The sequence below is a fragment of the Ictalurus punctatus genome, chromosome 24 (assembly GCF_001660625.3).
Source record: "Ictalurus punctatus breed USDA103 chromosome 24, Coco_2.0, whole genome shotgun sequence".
Taxonomy (NCBI): domain Eukaryota; kingdom Metazoa; phylum Chordata; class Actinopteri; order Siluriformes; family Ictaluridae; genus Ictalurus; species Ictalurus punctatus.
The window spans coordinates 16,874,954-16,890,090 of record NC_030439.2 but is presented as its reverse complement, the minus strand read 5'-3'; the positions used below and the strand labels follow the sequence as shown (position 1 = coordinate 16,890,090).

General features: G+C 39.8%; 2 protein-coding genes across 3 annotated transcripts; both read right to left on the bottom strand.

The window, feature by feature from the left end:
• Positions 1 to 88: 88 nt before the first annotated feature.
• Positions 89 to 4,171, bottom strand: LOC108257195 (olfactory receptor class A-like protein 4). 2 transcript variants are annotated; one of them, XM_053675288.1, is made up of 5 exons: positions 3,562 to 4,171; positions 3,116 to 3,297; positions 1,944 to 2,207; positions 1,439 to 1,693; positions 89 to 1,314 (listed from the first exon to the last, which is right to left on the bottom strand). In XM_053675288.1, exons 2-5 carry the CDS (start codon positions 3,263 to 3,265, stop codon positions 1,105 to 1,107), a joined length of 879 nt encoding a protein of 292 aa, XP_053531263.1. In that variant the 5' UTR covers positions 3,266 to 3,297; positions 3,562 to 4,171; the 3' UTR covers positions 89 to 1,104. The 2 variants fall into 2 exon arrangements, with proteins under 2 accessions (XP_053531263.1, XP_017310232.1); XM_017454743.3 differs by having other exon boundaries at positions 3,116 to 4,171.
• A 4,894-nt stretch (positions 4,172 to 9,065) lies between these two features.
• On the bottom strand, positions 9,066 to 14,093 carry LOC108256826 (olfactory receptor class A-like protein 4). The gene is made up of 4 exons (XM_017454047.3): positions 13,896 to 14,093; positions 12,060 to 12,323; positions 11,561 to 11,815; positions 9,066 to 9,275 (listed from the first exon to the last, which is right to left on the bottom strand). The coding sequence occupies exons 1-4, from the start codon at positions 14,091 to 14,093 to the stop codon at positions 9,066 to 9,068; spliced, it is 927 nt and encodes a 308-aa protein (XP_017309536.1).
• Positions 14,094 to 15,137: the final 1,044 nt, after the last annotated feature.

Here is a 15,137-nt window from a genome sequence, read left to right as displayed (position 1 = left end):
CAGTTACAAAATAAAAGATGAGAATATTTTTCGTGATTTTTAGGTAACAAGACTTTATTTTAACAACATATTTGGTTTTAGAGCTCAGAAAAACAGAACACATGGACATTTTAGAAATCTAATTATCAATTCAAACGCCACAATACACAACATGGCCAAAAGGTTTGTCGACACCTGACAATCACAACCATATGGGGTTCTTCCACAAAGCTGGAAGCACAGAATTGTATAGAAGGTTTCTGTATGCTGTAGCGTTATAATTTCCCTTCACTTGAACTAAGACATCCAAACGTGTTCCAGCATGACAACGATCCAGTACACAAAGCCAGCTCCATGAAGATACGGTTTGCCAAGGATGGAGTGGAAGAACTCGAGTGACCTGCACAGAGCCCTGACCTCAACCCCATTGAACACCTTTGGGATGAACTAGAACACAGACTGCACCCCAGACCTCCTCTCCCGACATCAGTGCCTGATCTCACTACGCTCCAAACTCTAGTGAAACGCTTTTCCAGAAGATTGGAGGTTATTATAACAGCAAAGAGGGGACTAAACCTAGAATGGGATGTTCAACAATATCAACACATATGAGCGTTATGTTAAAGTGTCCACATACTGTACGTTTAGCCATATAGCCTAGTATATGTACATTATGAAACATAAGCGTGCCTTTAATCTGAAACGCATATGTACATATCATTATAAAGAATCTTTTTTTGTTTGCAAAAACATGCCTGTACGTAGTATGACTATTACAATGAATAAATGAATATTACTATGAATATAAACATTCCTTACAACTTAACAATGAAATATATTAAAAACAGAATATTTGACAGGACCAGAAATGGATGTCTGTTGAACACCTTTGTTTAACAGGTTAAATAAATCAATAAATAAACAAAATAAATAAAATGTTGCATTAAAATACATGACAGGTTGCATTATGTAATATACAATTACACAGAGTTTGCAGAAAAATGTACATATGTCTATGTTTATTGAATCCAATTTAATGTTTAATTCAGTTTGACACTATTAGATCATAAACTAAAGTATAGACAGGTTTTAGATAGGCTTTCATGCATAATAAGCTTACTGTCTTTACTTGACAATAGACTTTATGACCTCTCGGAGTTTGCGGTGTCCCACAGCCAGTATGATGGGGGACAAAGCAATAAAACCACTGTTGAAGAAACGTGCGAGAACCAGCAGGTATGCAGATGAGGCACCACGGTTGTAGTTAAAGTAGTTCACTGAGATGACACTGGCACCCCAGGAAATGATGAACAAAATGATCAAGGCTAGAATGACCTAGACAGGAGGAGAATATTATAAAAGCATAAACACAGGGACATGAACAGAAATTGAAATAAGGTCTGGTTTTTCTATAATCTTTCTGAAATGAACGTTATATAAAATGTAATAAATGTTTGACCTTGGCTGCACGTCTCTCCGCCGGCACTCTGCGTAGAACCGGAGCATCCTGATCCTTACTGGTGGTTTTGTGTGCGTTTCCGTGTGCGTACAGTATGAGGAGCGAGCCCAGGTTCGTGCTGCTCATGAGGACGATGGGGATGACCTCATGGATCACCATGGACGTGGTGGCAAATACAAGACCACTGTAAATGGAGGGAAAATCCCACAAGCAGCCCAGTAGTGGACGTGTTGTACTGCTCACTAACATCAATGTCTGTAGAGGAACAAAGACAATGGACTAGTGAGTGATCTGTGATTTGTTTCTTCTGCTTTTCAACCCTATCGGCTGAATAACTGAATGGATTTGTCTTTTATTGATTAGTCACACATTGAAACTATGATAGTGAGTAGTATTTTATTTTTATGTCATGTGGACAGTGACAGTCCACATTTGATAAAGTGAATGTAAATGTAGACATTGTGGAACATAGATATACTGTATGCTGTTTTTTTCCTTCCCTCACCTCACTGGCGTTCTTGCCTCCATTTGTAGAGTACACAAAAGCAGGGACCGAGTAGAGGAGATTGAGGGTCCAGATGAGACCGAAGCACATTAGTAGGGCTTTGGGAGGACCACGTGATGGGTTTAGACTAGAGGTAGGAGGGCCTATCCTTTTCAAAGTGTAAAAGTGGAAAGCACTCAGAAAAAGCGTCGACCAAACATTCGCTGCACGGAGCCAGACCCACACGCCCATCAGGAACCGACACCAGTCCTTACCGGGTAACACCTTCAGCAAGAGATGAAACAGAAACATTATTAATATGTCACTGGCAAGAGATTGAGGCAAATTGATGAGCTACAATACCATCACAGATATTCTCTTTTCAGTCCTTTGTGAAGTGAAAATTTATGTGTACAAATCAAACACTTGGCATAGATCCTAGCTGGCCAGGATGGAATCAAAATAAAATGTTTATGTCTTTTTTTTTCACCCACAGTAATCACCAGAGATCAGTTGTAATTGTAACTTGTTCAGTAGTTTGTAGGAGTTAAATATTTGTAGGAGTCCCACATACTGTATGTGCACTGTTATAATTGATCAATCAATTTTATCCTTTAAACAATGTGTAGTATGTGTAAAAATCTAGTCAGCTTTCCAGCCTGTTTTTCAGTTCAAATCTGAGATTCCCCAGAGCGCTGCAACACCGTTATAATGCAGAGGGAATATCATAATAACTACTTTCTCTACCTGTTAAGATTATCTTAACCTTTTGATGCTTTTGGGAAACCTCACCCTACACCCAATTCTCTACTCTAATTCCAGATTGCTGGGACTAGGGCTGCTTCTAAGACTTCATATAAATCCATAATGAACTTTTTCCCACTATCTGTTGCTACCCAGATGAGGATGGGTTCCCTTCTGAGTCGGGTTCCTCTCAAGGTTTCTTCCTCTTAACATCTTAGGGAGTTTTTCCTTGCCACCGTCGCCACTCAGTGGCTTGCTCAGTTGGGATAAATTCACACCTTTAATATCTATATACCGTGTTGATATTTCAGTAAAGCTGCTTTGAGACAATGTCTATTGTAAAAAGCGCTATACAAATAAAATTAAATTGAACTGAATTGAATACATCCTCTTCCTCCTCTTGTATAACCCCCAACACACACACACAGACACTCACACACTCCGTGTACCTCGAGTCCAAAGTCTGAGGTGACCAGCAGGGTGTTCCTCATCACCGACACCAGCAGGTTAGATAAGGCCATGTTGACCAGGATCATGTCGGAGTTGCGTCCCCCTCCAGGCTCCCGAATAATACTGTTCCCTACCACCAAGATCACCATAGCATTTCCCAGAATTCCAAGCAGCACAAGGACTAGGTATAAAGCCATCGGGACACCCGTCAGCTGACCTGTTGGTGCCTTTTTAATCAATGTGACAGTTTTATTGGCTATCATCATGGATAAATCTTATAATAAATAATTAATCTGTCCTATGACCTGTAAGACATAGAGAAAATGCCTATACTCGTAAAGCTAACCCTCTCTGTACTACTACCAGTATGCTTGTAATCGATGTTCTACCAAATGGTCCTTATCTCAGATGCTTCCTGTTTCTCATTGCCTGCATTTGATCCCACCTCTTCAGGGCCAATAGGTCCAATCCTAAATGTAGAGTTGTGTCTTTAGCTCTGTGGATCAGACAGAGGATACTGAACTCAACAAGTTCAGGATCAGCTCCCCTAGGTTCTCCATTAGGCTAGTTCAATTAGGATACTGCCGATGAAAGAGATTTCACCAAATATAGTGAAACCTTTTGTTTAGCTGAGCCTGCATCCTCCATAATGGAGTATTAATTAATTCGGCTAATTGGAACACAGGTTGTTAACAACTAATTAATCAACAAGCTCTGCTATCGTCAGTGAGGGAGTGTTTATTTTCTGATGGCCACCTGTTGTTCGAGGATTTTAGTAGGATTTACGTCACTACTGGAATAAACTTTAATTGGTTTAATTGGTTGCTGGCTTGCGATTAAGTTACATGGATATAATAGCTTTCTGCCAGCTACTGACTATGCCACAATGCCACCTATGGTCAGTACATTAGTTAACTAAATGGAATTTATTCTCCATAAAACCGCACCTACCTCCAGTAAAATAATAATTTTACAGTGAGTAACATTACAAAATCCTTAACTGAAAATTACAATCTGCCAATGAGCCAAAGAAAGAAATTTACAGGTCTCCATGGACAGAATGCAGATGTATGGGGGGGGGGAAATGTCAGTATTCATGCAACAGAACATAAAAGATGTGTGTATTAAATAAAACATTAAATAAATTACGAACAGAAAATATGCATGTCTGTGCAGCAAATTGCATTTTTTTTGTAAACTAACAAGATCCATCCATCCATCTTCTACCGCTTACTCCTTCTTCAGGGTCACGGGGGAACCTGGAGCCTATCCCAGGGAGCATCAGGCACAAAGCGGGATATACTCTGGACAGGGTGCCAATCCATCACAGGGCACAATCACATACACTATGGGCACTTCAGACACACTAATCAGCCTACCATGCATGTGTTTGGACTGGGGGAGGAAACCGGAGTACCCGGAAGAAACCCCCACAGCACGGGGAAAAACATGCAAACTCCGCACACACAGGGCCCCAGCGGTAATCAAACCCCTGACCCTGCAGGTGTGAGGCGAACGTGCTAACCACCAAGCCACCGTGCACCCCCTAACAAGATCCATTTCACAATTTGAGCAATTGAGCAATCATGAACTAATTAAACACAAACATAATTGCTTCTTAGTGTCTTAGTATCTGAGTCTGTAGCTGCTGTTGCATATAATTCCATTTTTGTGATGCACTGGACGACTGATTTGTCTCTGTCCATGCATGTTCCTTTGGATGTGTGCATCCGTCCAGTTCCACCATATACACTTACATTACATATACAGCTAATTAGCTTATCTTGCTGCCTATGAAATAAACAGAAACGCCATTCTTGCTGTGAATGAGGGTGAAGTGGATGTGTTGGGATTTCCAGTAGACGTCATCCTTTTTTTTAACAATGTGCTGAGCATGCATTAATAAAGAAACTGGGAATTAATTGACCTTTGCCTAATTGATTCAAACCTTGTTAGCAGACTAATTAGTTAACCACCTCGGCTACAAATATTATTAAAGTGGGTGAAAAGACTGACGGTGCTTTTATACTGGGATGTTAAAGACAAGCAAGAACCCAGATCGTATCCTTTAACTTTAATTGAAGAAAAAAAACAGGTGAAAGACAGAAGGTAAGACTTTATAATCACTTCTGTCACTGCCATTTCTTGCAATATGTCACAAAAGGAATTGTTTATGGGTTTAAAGTTAAATCAATATGTACTGATCAAAGACTAAGGAGAATAAGACGAATAGGACATGCACATCAGTAAAAGGAAACAAAAACACTAAACAGCTGGATTTATTATTTCGGTTTCGTCTATTAACTTGCTATTAATTATTAACTCCAACTTGCTCCAACTATCTTGTAGTTTAAATTTTAAATAAAGAAAGAACTAACTGTTAGGCAAATTTTGTTGCTTGCTAGCTAACAGAAACCTAAATGGGCTTTTATTTGGTTGAACAATTAACTTTTTTTTTTTTTTAACTATAATAGATTAGTTCTTATACTTTTATACTGTCATTTATTCAACATTCACTGTTTATTTTAGTGGAGTCTTTTAATGTACATAATAGGCACAGTAATATAGATGTCTGGTGTATACTTCTATTGCACAAAATTATTTTGAGACATTAGTACTGAGAGATGAAAATAAAATAACCAAATTCCAGACTGCTGGACTTGTATAAGCAATACCGAATCTGTCCATACTACTAACAGAGTTTGCAAAATAATTTTTCAAGTCATATAGAAAATGATGTAGGCTAAGATCAGTTGGCAGGGTCAGGGTTAACATTTGTACCTTTTCTTATCACATTGCCCATGTTTAGCATTGTATGATTTTCTTTATGAAGATTAGGTAGTAAAACCAGGAAATTTGGACATTTTCACTTAGGGGTGTACTCACTTTTGTTGCCAGCAGTTTAGACATTAATGGCTGTGTGTTGAGTTATTGTTACGCCATGGCGAATGCGCGGCTGCAGTTCTCAGCACACAGTGCTGCCCACAAACACTGCGGACGAGGACTACACTTCCCAGCCATGCCTGCGCTCGAGTTCGCCGGAGTATTGAGTACGAACACCTGTGCTGCACCGAAATTTATAAAAGGCCTCGTTAACTTCAGCATCTCGCGAATTAAACGCTCAGCAGCCTCACCTCTGTCGTGTACCAAGCCGTAGTTTGTATCCGCTAACCTGGTTTAGATATTAGCATTGTTTGTTGACTACGAGTCTGCCTAATCCCAGTATTACCTGTTTGCCCGATCATCTGACCTTGATTTCCTGCCGTACTCTGCCTTTCGTCTGCCCCACGCACTCTGGACTATTCGTCCGCACTTGTCTTCGCCAAGGAATCGTAACAGTTATTTTGAAAGGACAGTAAATTTACACTGTTACACAAGCTGTACACTCACTACTTAACATTGTAGCAAAGTGTCATTTCTTCAGTGTGGTCACATGAAAAGATATCATCAAATATTTACAAAAATGTGAGAGGTGTACTCACTTTTGTGAGATGCTGTACATAACATGCTTATGAATACATAGTTTGCTCATATTTATTAAGTACAAATTAAGTCAAAAGACATAACGTATGTACATTTGAAGTGGAAATATGCACTGGAAGTATATTACATAACAAAAATAAATAAATAAAATGACTTAGGGACACTGTTGGATCCATATGCAGGAGTCTAGGCACAGTTCAAAATGTGATCAATACAGAGATATGGCCAAATTCAAAAGGGTAATCCTTTTTTGGTAATCCAAAAAAGTAAGCAAAAGAACAGAATGAAGTCATACCCACAAGCACAAGGCAGAATTCAGTGGCTCATTTTTTTGTGGTGGTTTGGACCCCATGAGAGCTGGATGGACTCCAAATCTGAACCACCTCTGCAATGGTTTCAATACAGAATGTGTCTCGCGGAGACCCAGGGCATTTTTTCTGAGTGGTGGCCTTCCTAATCAATTAGAACTTTTGATTGCCCCATTGCCTGGAGTCGAGAAGTATTCAGACACTGTAGAGTGGTGCTCTCTTGATCTCCTGCAGTGGTGGTGGCTCAGTTCAGTTGACTTGGTTTTGAAAGAGTAGTTTTAGCTTGGAGATATGAAAGGTGGGTGCAATCTGGGTGGTAATTCTGGTTCATATTCTACTAACTTTTTATATTTTATTAACTTGTCTTAATATATTAAATGAACCAATGAAACTGTGACTTTCAAATGAAGTCTGAGTTTCAGGTTTTGTGTTGAAGCCAGTCTGGGGCAACTGGGTCCTCTTGCTGTGTGTGCTGGATGTCTTCAATGTAATGGTGTGACTATGCAGGAGACTGGAAGGATAGATGCTGGAGGATTTTCCAGTTTTTCCAGTTTGTTGGTTCTTGTACAGGAGGGAAAGTGCATCAGCTATGTAAATTGTCATGTAAGAGGACAGCTCCGATTCCCCTTTCAGAGGCATGTAACTTAATGATAAATGAGAGTGAAGGATCTGGGTGAAGGAGAATTGGGGCACTGGTGAATCATTCCTTGTTTCTTGAAGGCTTGAGTAGCCCCTTCAGTCTATCTCAGAGTTCTAGGCCTAGCTCTTAGGAGTAAAGTCAAAGGGCCAGCAGCAGAATCACCAGTAAAAGTTGATGAACCCAAAGAACCACTGAAGTTCCTTTGGGGGATGCTGTGATGAGCCCACTGGTGTGACAGCATCAACCTCTGATCTGTCCATCTCCACACCATTCCTGTCAAGGATATAGCCAAGGAACTTTCCTGAGGGACAGTGAAATTCACACTTCTCCAGTTTTAAGAACTGATTCTCCATCAATTTCTTAATCACATGATGAACATAATTGATATGTTCCAGAACATTGTCAATGTACACTATTAGGAACTGGTTTCGGAATTACCTTGGGACTTAATTTACGAATGACTGGAAGAGCAACGGAGCATGCATAAGCCCAAATGGCATGACCAAATATTTGTAATATTTAGGCTAATAAAGCCTTCTCCAATGCAGACCAGATTGTAAGCACTTCTTTAGTAAAGTTTGGTGAATATTGTTGGTCCTTCTACCTGATCCAGGCCTGCTGAGACTAGAGGAACTTGACTGTGACCGAGTTCACCTGACAGTAACCTATCTTTTCTACCAAAAATAATCCAGGAGCTGTTTGGGAAGTCCAAGGATGGATGTACCCCTGGTCCAGAGCTTCCTTGATGTATTCCTCCATAGGGCTGGGTTGTGTGAAAGGGAAGAGACAGTATTAAAATATTGTGGGCCTTTTGTTGTTAGTTTACAGTGTTTCCAACAGATCAATGGGCTGTGAGGTGTGGGCCAAGGACCACTGTTGGTGTTGATGTTGAGAAAGCTGATTCGCATCAGGAAGGGGAAGTTGCTATGGGTAAATTTTCTTGGGCCCAGTGGCAAACCTGGGACAAGAGGAATTTCTAATATTTGTGCTATTTTTTTGTCCAGGCAATTGCCTGCCATTCCAGAGTCAATATGTGCTGCAAAGAAATTAGATCATGACCATCATGTTTAACAAAAAGGCAGTTTGAATTTTTTAATTCAAAAGAGTAAAAGTTCACCATCAAACAATAGTGAAGACAGAACCATTATATTTGTCTGGCTAACTTCTGGGTTCATGAAGGTCACAGGGTTAGTCACACTAATGCCTGGAGAATATACATGATTGGGAACAAATGGCAAGGCTCTGCAGTGCATGTGAGAGCTTATGTGCTTTATGTGCTGACTGACAGGAAATGAGTATGACCATAGAGGAAGAGTTGTAAACTAAAGGAGAGAGTGCCTTCTGGTGGTGTGGTGGCAAAATGTCCTGGGCCGATGTGACAACTTATTTCCCCTCACTGTGTGCATATAGAAGTTTCCAGACAAACTAGGCGTGTGAATTTTTATATGTTTATTATTTATTATAATAAACTAATGTACAGCCATGTTTTAGACATAATGCATAATAAGTTTACTGTCTTTACTTGATAATAGACTTTATGACCTCTCGGAGTTTGCGGTGTCCCACAGCCAGTATGATGGGGGACAAAGCAATAAAACCACTGTTGGAGAAACGTGCGAGAACCAGCAGGTATGCAGATGAGGCACCACGGTTGTAGTTAAAGTAGTTCACTGAGATGACACTGGCACCCCAGGAAATGATGAACAAAATGATCAAGGCTAGAATGACCTAGACAGGAGGAGAATATTACATAATTAAATACATTTATATTTATATTCCGTCTCCTTCAAAGCAATACAAATAAATCTGGATTACAAAATCATTATTTGTCGGCAGATGTCTAAAAAATTAAAAACTGAAAAATTCTGCTTGCAGAAGTATTCAATCCCTTCAGACTAGGGAATGGCAGAAACAGCTTTTGCTGAAATAACAGCTTTAATTCTGTTGGGGTACATTTCAGCTTTATACATTATTTGGTAGTGATTTTTGTCCACTCTTCCTGACAGACTTGTCCCAGGTTCTTCAGCTTGGTTAATTGTTTGTTGACTGTAATTTTTAAACAGTACCACAGATTTGCAGTAGGTACTCAGATCTGGACTTTCACTTGGGCACCATAGTACATTCACTTTTTTGTCTTTAACAACTCCTGTGTTTGGCCTTGTGTTTGGGACTATTGTCCTGCTGAAAGTTTTGCCCAAGCTTTATTTATTTATTTATTTATTTATTTATTTATTTATTTTAGTAGACTGAACAGGTTTTCTTGTAATATCCAACAGTATTTTGCTCCATCCATTCCCCATTCAATTTTGACAGTTTTGCTACTGTACTCCAAGTCCTTCAGAGTAACTGTTGGCCTCACTGTGGCTCGCTAGTCTCGGTCTTGTTTTTGAGTTGGGTTTTGCAGGAGGGCCTTGTCTAGGTAGTGCTTGGAGGTGTGATGCAGCTTACACATCCTCTCTATTCATCCAACAGTACTGGGATGTCCAACCTCTTAGATATAATTTTACACCCTATTCCTACGTTTTACCATTGTATTATGTTATTTTTGACTTCCTTAGAATGCTCTTTACTCTTCATTTCATGTCTTACCTTCAGAATGTTTTCAGTGACAGTTCAACTGAGGTGGGGGTTTTTTTCCCCAGAAAATTGGAGCTGTTTTAGTATTTCACAGGTGAAGGCTGATTATAAATCAATTGTATCCTCATTAAGGCAATATCTTAATGAGGAGCTTCCATCTTTCATATGGAGCTTCCACATTCACACACTATGGTCAACTTGGAAAATGGAGTACCCGGAAGAAACCACTGAAGCACGGGGAAAACATGCAAACTCCGAGGAGACATTTATTTAGCTCTTATGGAAGGAGTCTCCAGTGCCAGCACTTTCTAACAGTTGCAGGTTGTAACAGTTGTAACTTTAAAGTTTTCAAACACATGAAGGTCATCAAGACAGGAGTTTGCTGTTTTATGGTAACATGACTTTTGTATTCTTAACTTCAAAGGAGGGGGAAAAAAGAGGCTTGTGAGGATACAACTGTTGACACCGATCAACCTTAACATTAATCTACCCGCCTAATATTGTGTAGGTCCCTGTTTTGCTGCCAAAACAGCTCTGACCGCCTCAAAGCATGGACTCCAAAAGACCTCTGAAGGTGTGCCGTGGTGTTTGGTACCAAGACATTAGCAGCAGATCCTTTAAGTCCTGTAAATTGCGAGGTGGGTCCTCCATGGATTGTGCTTCTTTGTATAGCATTACATTTACATTTACATTTATTCATTTAGCAGACTCTTTTATCCAAAGCGACTTACAAATAGGAAATACAAGCAAAGCACATCCCACAGATACTTGATCGCGAATCAATGACCCTTGGGCACCCATGACCCTGTCTCTGGTTCACCAGTTATCCTTCCTTGGACCAGTTTTGGTAGGTTCTAACCACTGTATATCAGGAACATCCCCACAAGACCTGCCATTTTTGAAATGCACTGACCCAGTAGTCTGGCCATCACAAGTTGGCCTTTGTCAAAGACTCTCAGATCCTTACACTTTCTCATTTTTCTGCTTCCTACACATCAACTACAAGAATTGACTGTTCACTTGCTGCCTAATATATTCCAGCCCTTGGTAGCTGCCATTGTCATTATATAATCAATGTTATTCACTTCACCTGTTAGTGGTTTTAATGTTATGGCTGATTGGTGTATATAAGTGATATAAGAAACGACTGATAATAAGGACTAACTTGTTTCATGAACATTTCACAGCATTAAATGCAACTATAAATGGATAGTTAATAGAAATTATTAGAAATTGCTGCAATAAGAGGAAATAAATAATTTTGGCCATGGTATAATAGGAAAATGGTCACCTTAAAGATGGTAACAGTAACTCCAATGCATCACACCACCTGGTCATTGACTATTTCCATATGATAGCATGTGTGCTTTTGTGGTTCATGCCTTGCACACATAATGTCTGTTAATGGACAGTTACATTAAAAGTAAATGTGTGACCTTAGCTGCACGTCTCTCCGCCGGCACTCTGCGTAGAACCGGAGCATCCTGATCCTTACTGGTGGTCTTGTGTGCATTTCCGTGTGCGTACAGTATGAGGAGCGAGCCCAGGTTGGTGGCGCTCATGAGGACGATGGGGATGACCTCATGGATCACCATGGACGTGGTGGCAAATACAAGACCACTGTAAATGGAGGGAAAATCCCACAAGCAGCCCAGTAATGGACGGGTTGTACTGGTCACTAACATCAATGTCTGTAGAGGAACAAAGACACTCGACTAGTGAGTGATCTGTGATTTTCCCACATCCTTTTATCAAGCTGAATAACTGAATGGATTTGTCTTTTTATTGATTAGTCACACATTGAAACTATGATAGTGAGTAGTATTTTATTTTTATGTCATGTGGACAGTGACAGCCCACATTTGATAAAGTGAATGTAAATGTAGACATTGTGGAACATAGATATACAGCATGCTGTTTTTTTCCTTCCCTCACCTCACTGGCGTTCTTGCTTCCATTTGTAGAGTACACAAAAGCAGGGACCGAGTAGAGGAGATTGAGGGTCCAGATGAGACCGAAGCACATTAGTAGGGCTTTGGGAGGACCACGTGATGGGTTTAGACTAGCGGTAGGAGGGCCTATCCTTTTCAAAGTGTAAAAGTGGAAAGCACTCAGAAAAAGCGTCGACCAAACATTTGCTGAACGCAGCCAGACCCACACGCCCATCAGGAACTGACACCAGTCCTTACCGGGTAACACCTTCAGCAAGAGATGAAACAGAAACAATATTAATATGTCACTGGCAAGAGATTGAGGCACGTAGATGTGCCGCAATACTGTCAATAATGTTCTCCTTCAGAAGTTTTTTGTTGACTGAAAGCATGAATTTATTTGTACCAAGCAAGCATTTGGCATTGATCCTAGCTAGTCCACAGTTAGCACCAGTGATAAGTTGTAATTGTAACTTGTAATTTTAAACGTAATTTAATGTAAATTAATTGCTCACTTGTGCAGGGGCTTGTAGAAATAAAGCCAAGTTTTGTCAAGAGTGCAACTGTTAAGTTCTTTGTTCGATACCAGTCACAGAACCAGAATTTGGACCCTGCACTGACTGAGCTCTGGAAGAAGTCGCACTGACACCATCGTTCAGAGAAAGCTTCTTAGTTTAATGATCATTTTGATAAAGAATGATAAATGTCTATTGGAACAGGTCACAAATAATCAAAACCTCTATTACACATGTTCGAGTGACATAAGAACTACAAGACATCTAGTCTACCAGATAATAAGAGAAGAAGAAGAACCGAGAGAGAGAGAGAGAGTGAAGATGAAAGGCGGGGTGATTAGGAATGCTAAAAACAACACAGTCCACGAACACAAAACGATTTGGTTCCGGGACATCGTGACACAAACTAGAGAAATTCAGAATTGATATACCGAGATCATGCCTGAAACTTATCAGCAACTTTCAACCTTAACTTTAATTTGATCCTACAATCGTGTTTGTATGTAGGCGTTAATGTTTTTACACATTAACTTGTATACATAGTGTACATAGCATAAGTAAGTATACATAGTATGTGGTATATGCATCTAAAAAATATTCGAAAATCGTGGAATAAAAAAAGTCCATTGTTTTCCGTAATTTAATTCAAAAAGTAGAACTTCCCCACAGTCTTCTGGAAGAATAGACCATGTTTTTGATCTTGTTAACATAAGTACCCATTAGGTCTGGACCTTATGAGCAACCCCAGCATACTGGAAACTGGTCAATTATGAGTATAAATGCTCCATCTATGCACTAGCTGTATGCAAGGAAGTGAAAAGGTTTTCTCAATATGTTGAAAACACTAGATTAACTTGCACCATGAATAATCTGCAGAGCTAGTTGTAAGCATCTCTCTACCCTACTAGTTTTCTAACTGTACAGGTGGCAACATTATCTGTGCGCTGGCTCTGGTTGAGGCTTTTGTCCATAAACTAGTCAAAACATTTCTTAAGGATACAAAATGTCTCTGGTTCCACACAGAATGATCATCCCACAATGGGATCTGTTGCTACACAGTTTGCGTAATTATGGGACAAAGAAGATATTTCCGTGTCTTAAGACAACTTCTCTTTACTCGTTCTTATTTTACATTTCATGCACTCCATATTTCAGTAAAAAATCATAGATCCAGTAACATAAAATTCTTTCCTTACAAAGGAAATAGTTTCTGATAGTTTCCTTACTATTATATCTTTTAAACAACTAGTAGTGCCCAAAGCATTCAAACACTCTTATCACTAATAAGCAGTTAACTCCCCAACACCTCAAACATCCCTTTGTACCTCAAGTCCAAAGTCTGAGGTGACCAGCAGGGTGTTCCTCATCACCGACACCAGCAGGTTAGATAAGGCCATGTTGACCAGGATCATGTCGGAGTTGCGTCCCCCTCCAGGCTCCCGAATAATACTGTTCCCTACCACCAAGATCACCATGGCATTTCCCAGAATGCCAAGCAGCACCAGGACTAGGTATAAAGCCATCGGGACACCTGTCAGCTGACCTGTTGGTGCCTTTTTAATCAATGTGACAGTTTTATTGGCTATCATCATGGATAAATCTTATAATAAATAATGAATCTGTCCGATGACCTGTTACATGCCTCTAATCCTAAAGCTAGTCCTCTCTGTAGTACTACCAGTGTCCGTGCGTTTGATACTCTATCAAATATTCCTCATCTCTGGTGCCTCTTGTTTCTCATGGCGTACATTTGAGCCCACCTCTTGCCAATGGGATTGGTCCAATATGTCCAATCCCAAGTAAAGATATGACTTTATCTGAGGGTACTGTACTCATCAATTTCAGAATCAGCTCCCCCAGGGTAGTTCAGTTAAGATACTGCCTATGAAAGAGTTCTCACCAAAAATAGTGGCACCTTTTGGCCCAGTAGCTGATCATGCATCTTTCTGGGGAGCAGGGGATTAATTAACTTTGGCTAATTGAACCACAGCTTGTTAACAAACTAATTAATCAACACGCTCTGTTGCTTATACGTGAGGGTGAAAAAAAAAAAACGAGGGTGTTTATTTTCTGACAGCCACTTGATGCTTGAGGATTTCAGTAGTTTTTATGTCACCACCGGAGTAAACCTTGCTTGTATTCTTGGCTTGATTATGTTATAAAGATGTAATAGCCAATAAAGTAAGTATTCCTAAGCTTATTTAGATTTGGCTCAGGTGCACTGTGAGAAGTAATCTCCTGAATAGTGATCATTTTGTGGTTTCACGTTTACAAATTCAAAGCAATACAAACGAAAAAGTTAACAGCAAAAAGGGCTAGTGATGGTACCTGTCCCTTGTAACATTCATAAAAGAAGAATAAAATCCAACCGCCATATTTCATTCAAATTTGTTTGAATTTGTTGATCAAATCAGCTTCGATTGTTTGCAGTGAGTGATTACATCAATTTCTAAAATCACTGAATTTCTCTATTTTGTCTCACATGGATGTGTACAACATATATCACGTGCACTAATATTACATATACATTGGATTAGCTCTGGCAATGTCATCCTGCTGACTATAAA

Coding starts and splice junctions, on each gene's coding strand:
- LOC108257195 (XM_017454743.3), bottom strand. CDS start 3,382: ATGATGATAGCCAATAAAACTGTCACATTGATTAAAAAGGCACCAACA. Junction 2,208..3,115: donor CCTCAGACTTTGGACTCGAG/GTACACGGAGTG, acceptor CTCTTGCTGAAG/GTGTTACCCGGTAAGGACTG. Junction 1,315..1,438: donor CGGAGAGACGTGCAGCCAAG/GTCAAACATTTA, acceptor CCTCCTGTCTAG/GTCATTCTAGCCTTGATCAT.
- LOC108256826 (XM_017454047.3), bottom strand. CDS start 14,093: ATGGCTTTATACCTAGTCCTGGTGCTGCTTGGCATTCTGGGAAATGCC. Junction 12,324..13,895: donor CCTCAGACTTTGGACTTGAG/GTACAAAGGGAT, acceptor CTCTTGCTGAAG/GTGTTACCCGGTAAGGACTG. Junction 9,276..11,560: donor CGGAGAGACGTGCAGCTAAG/GTCACACATTTA, acceptor CCTCCTGTCTAG/GTCATTCTAGCCTTGATCAT.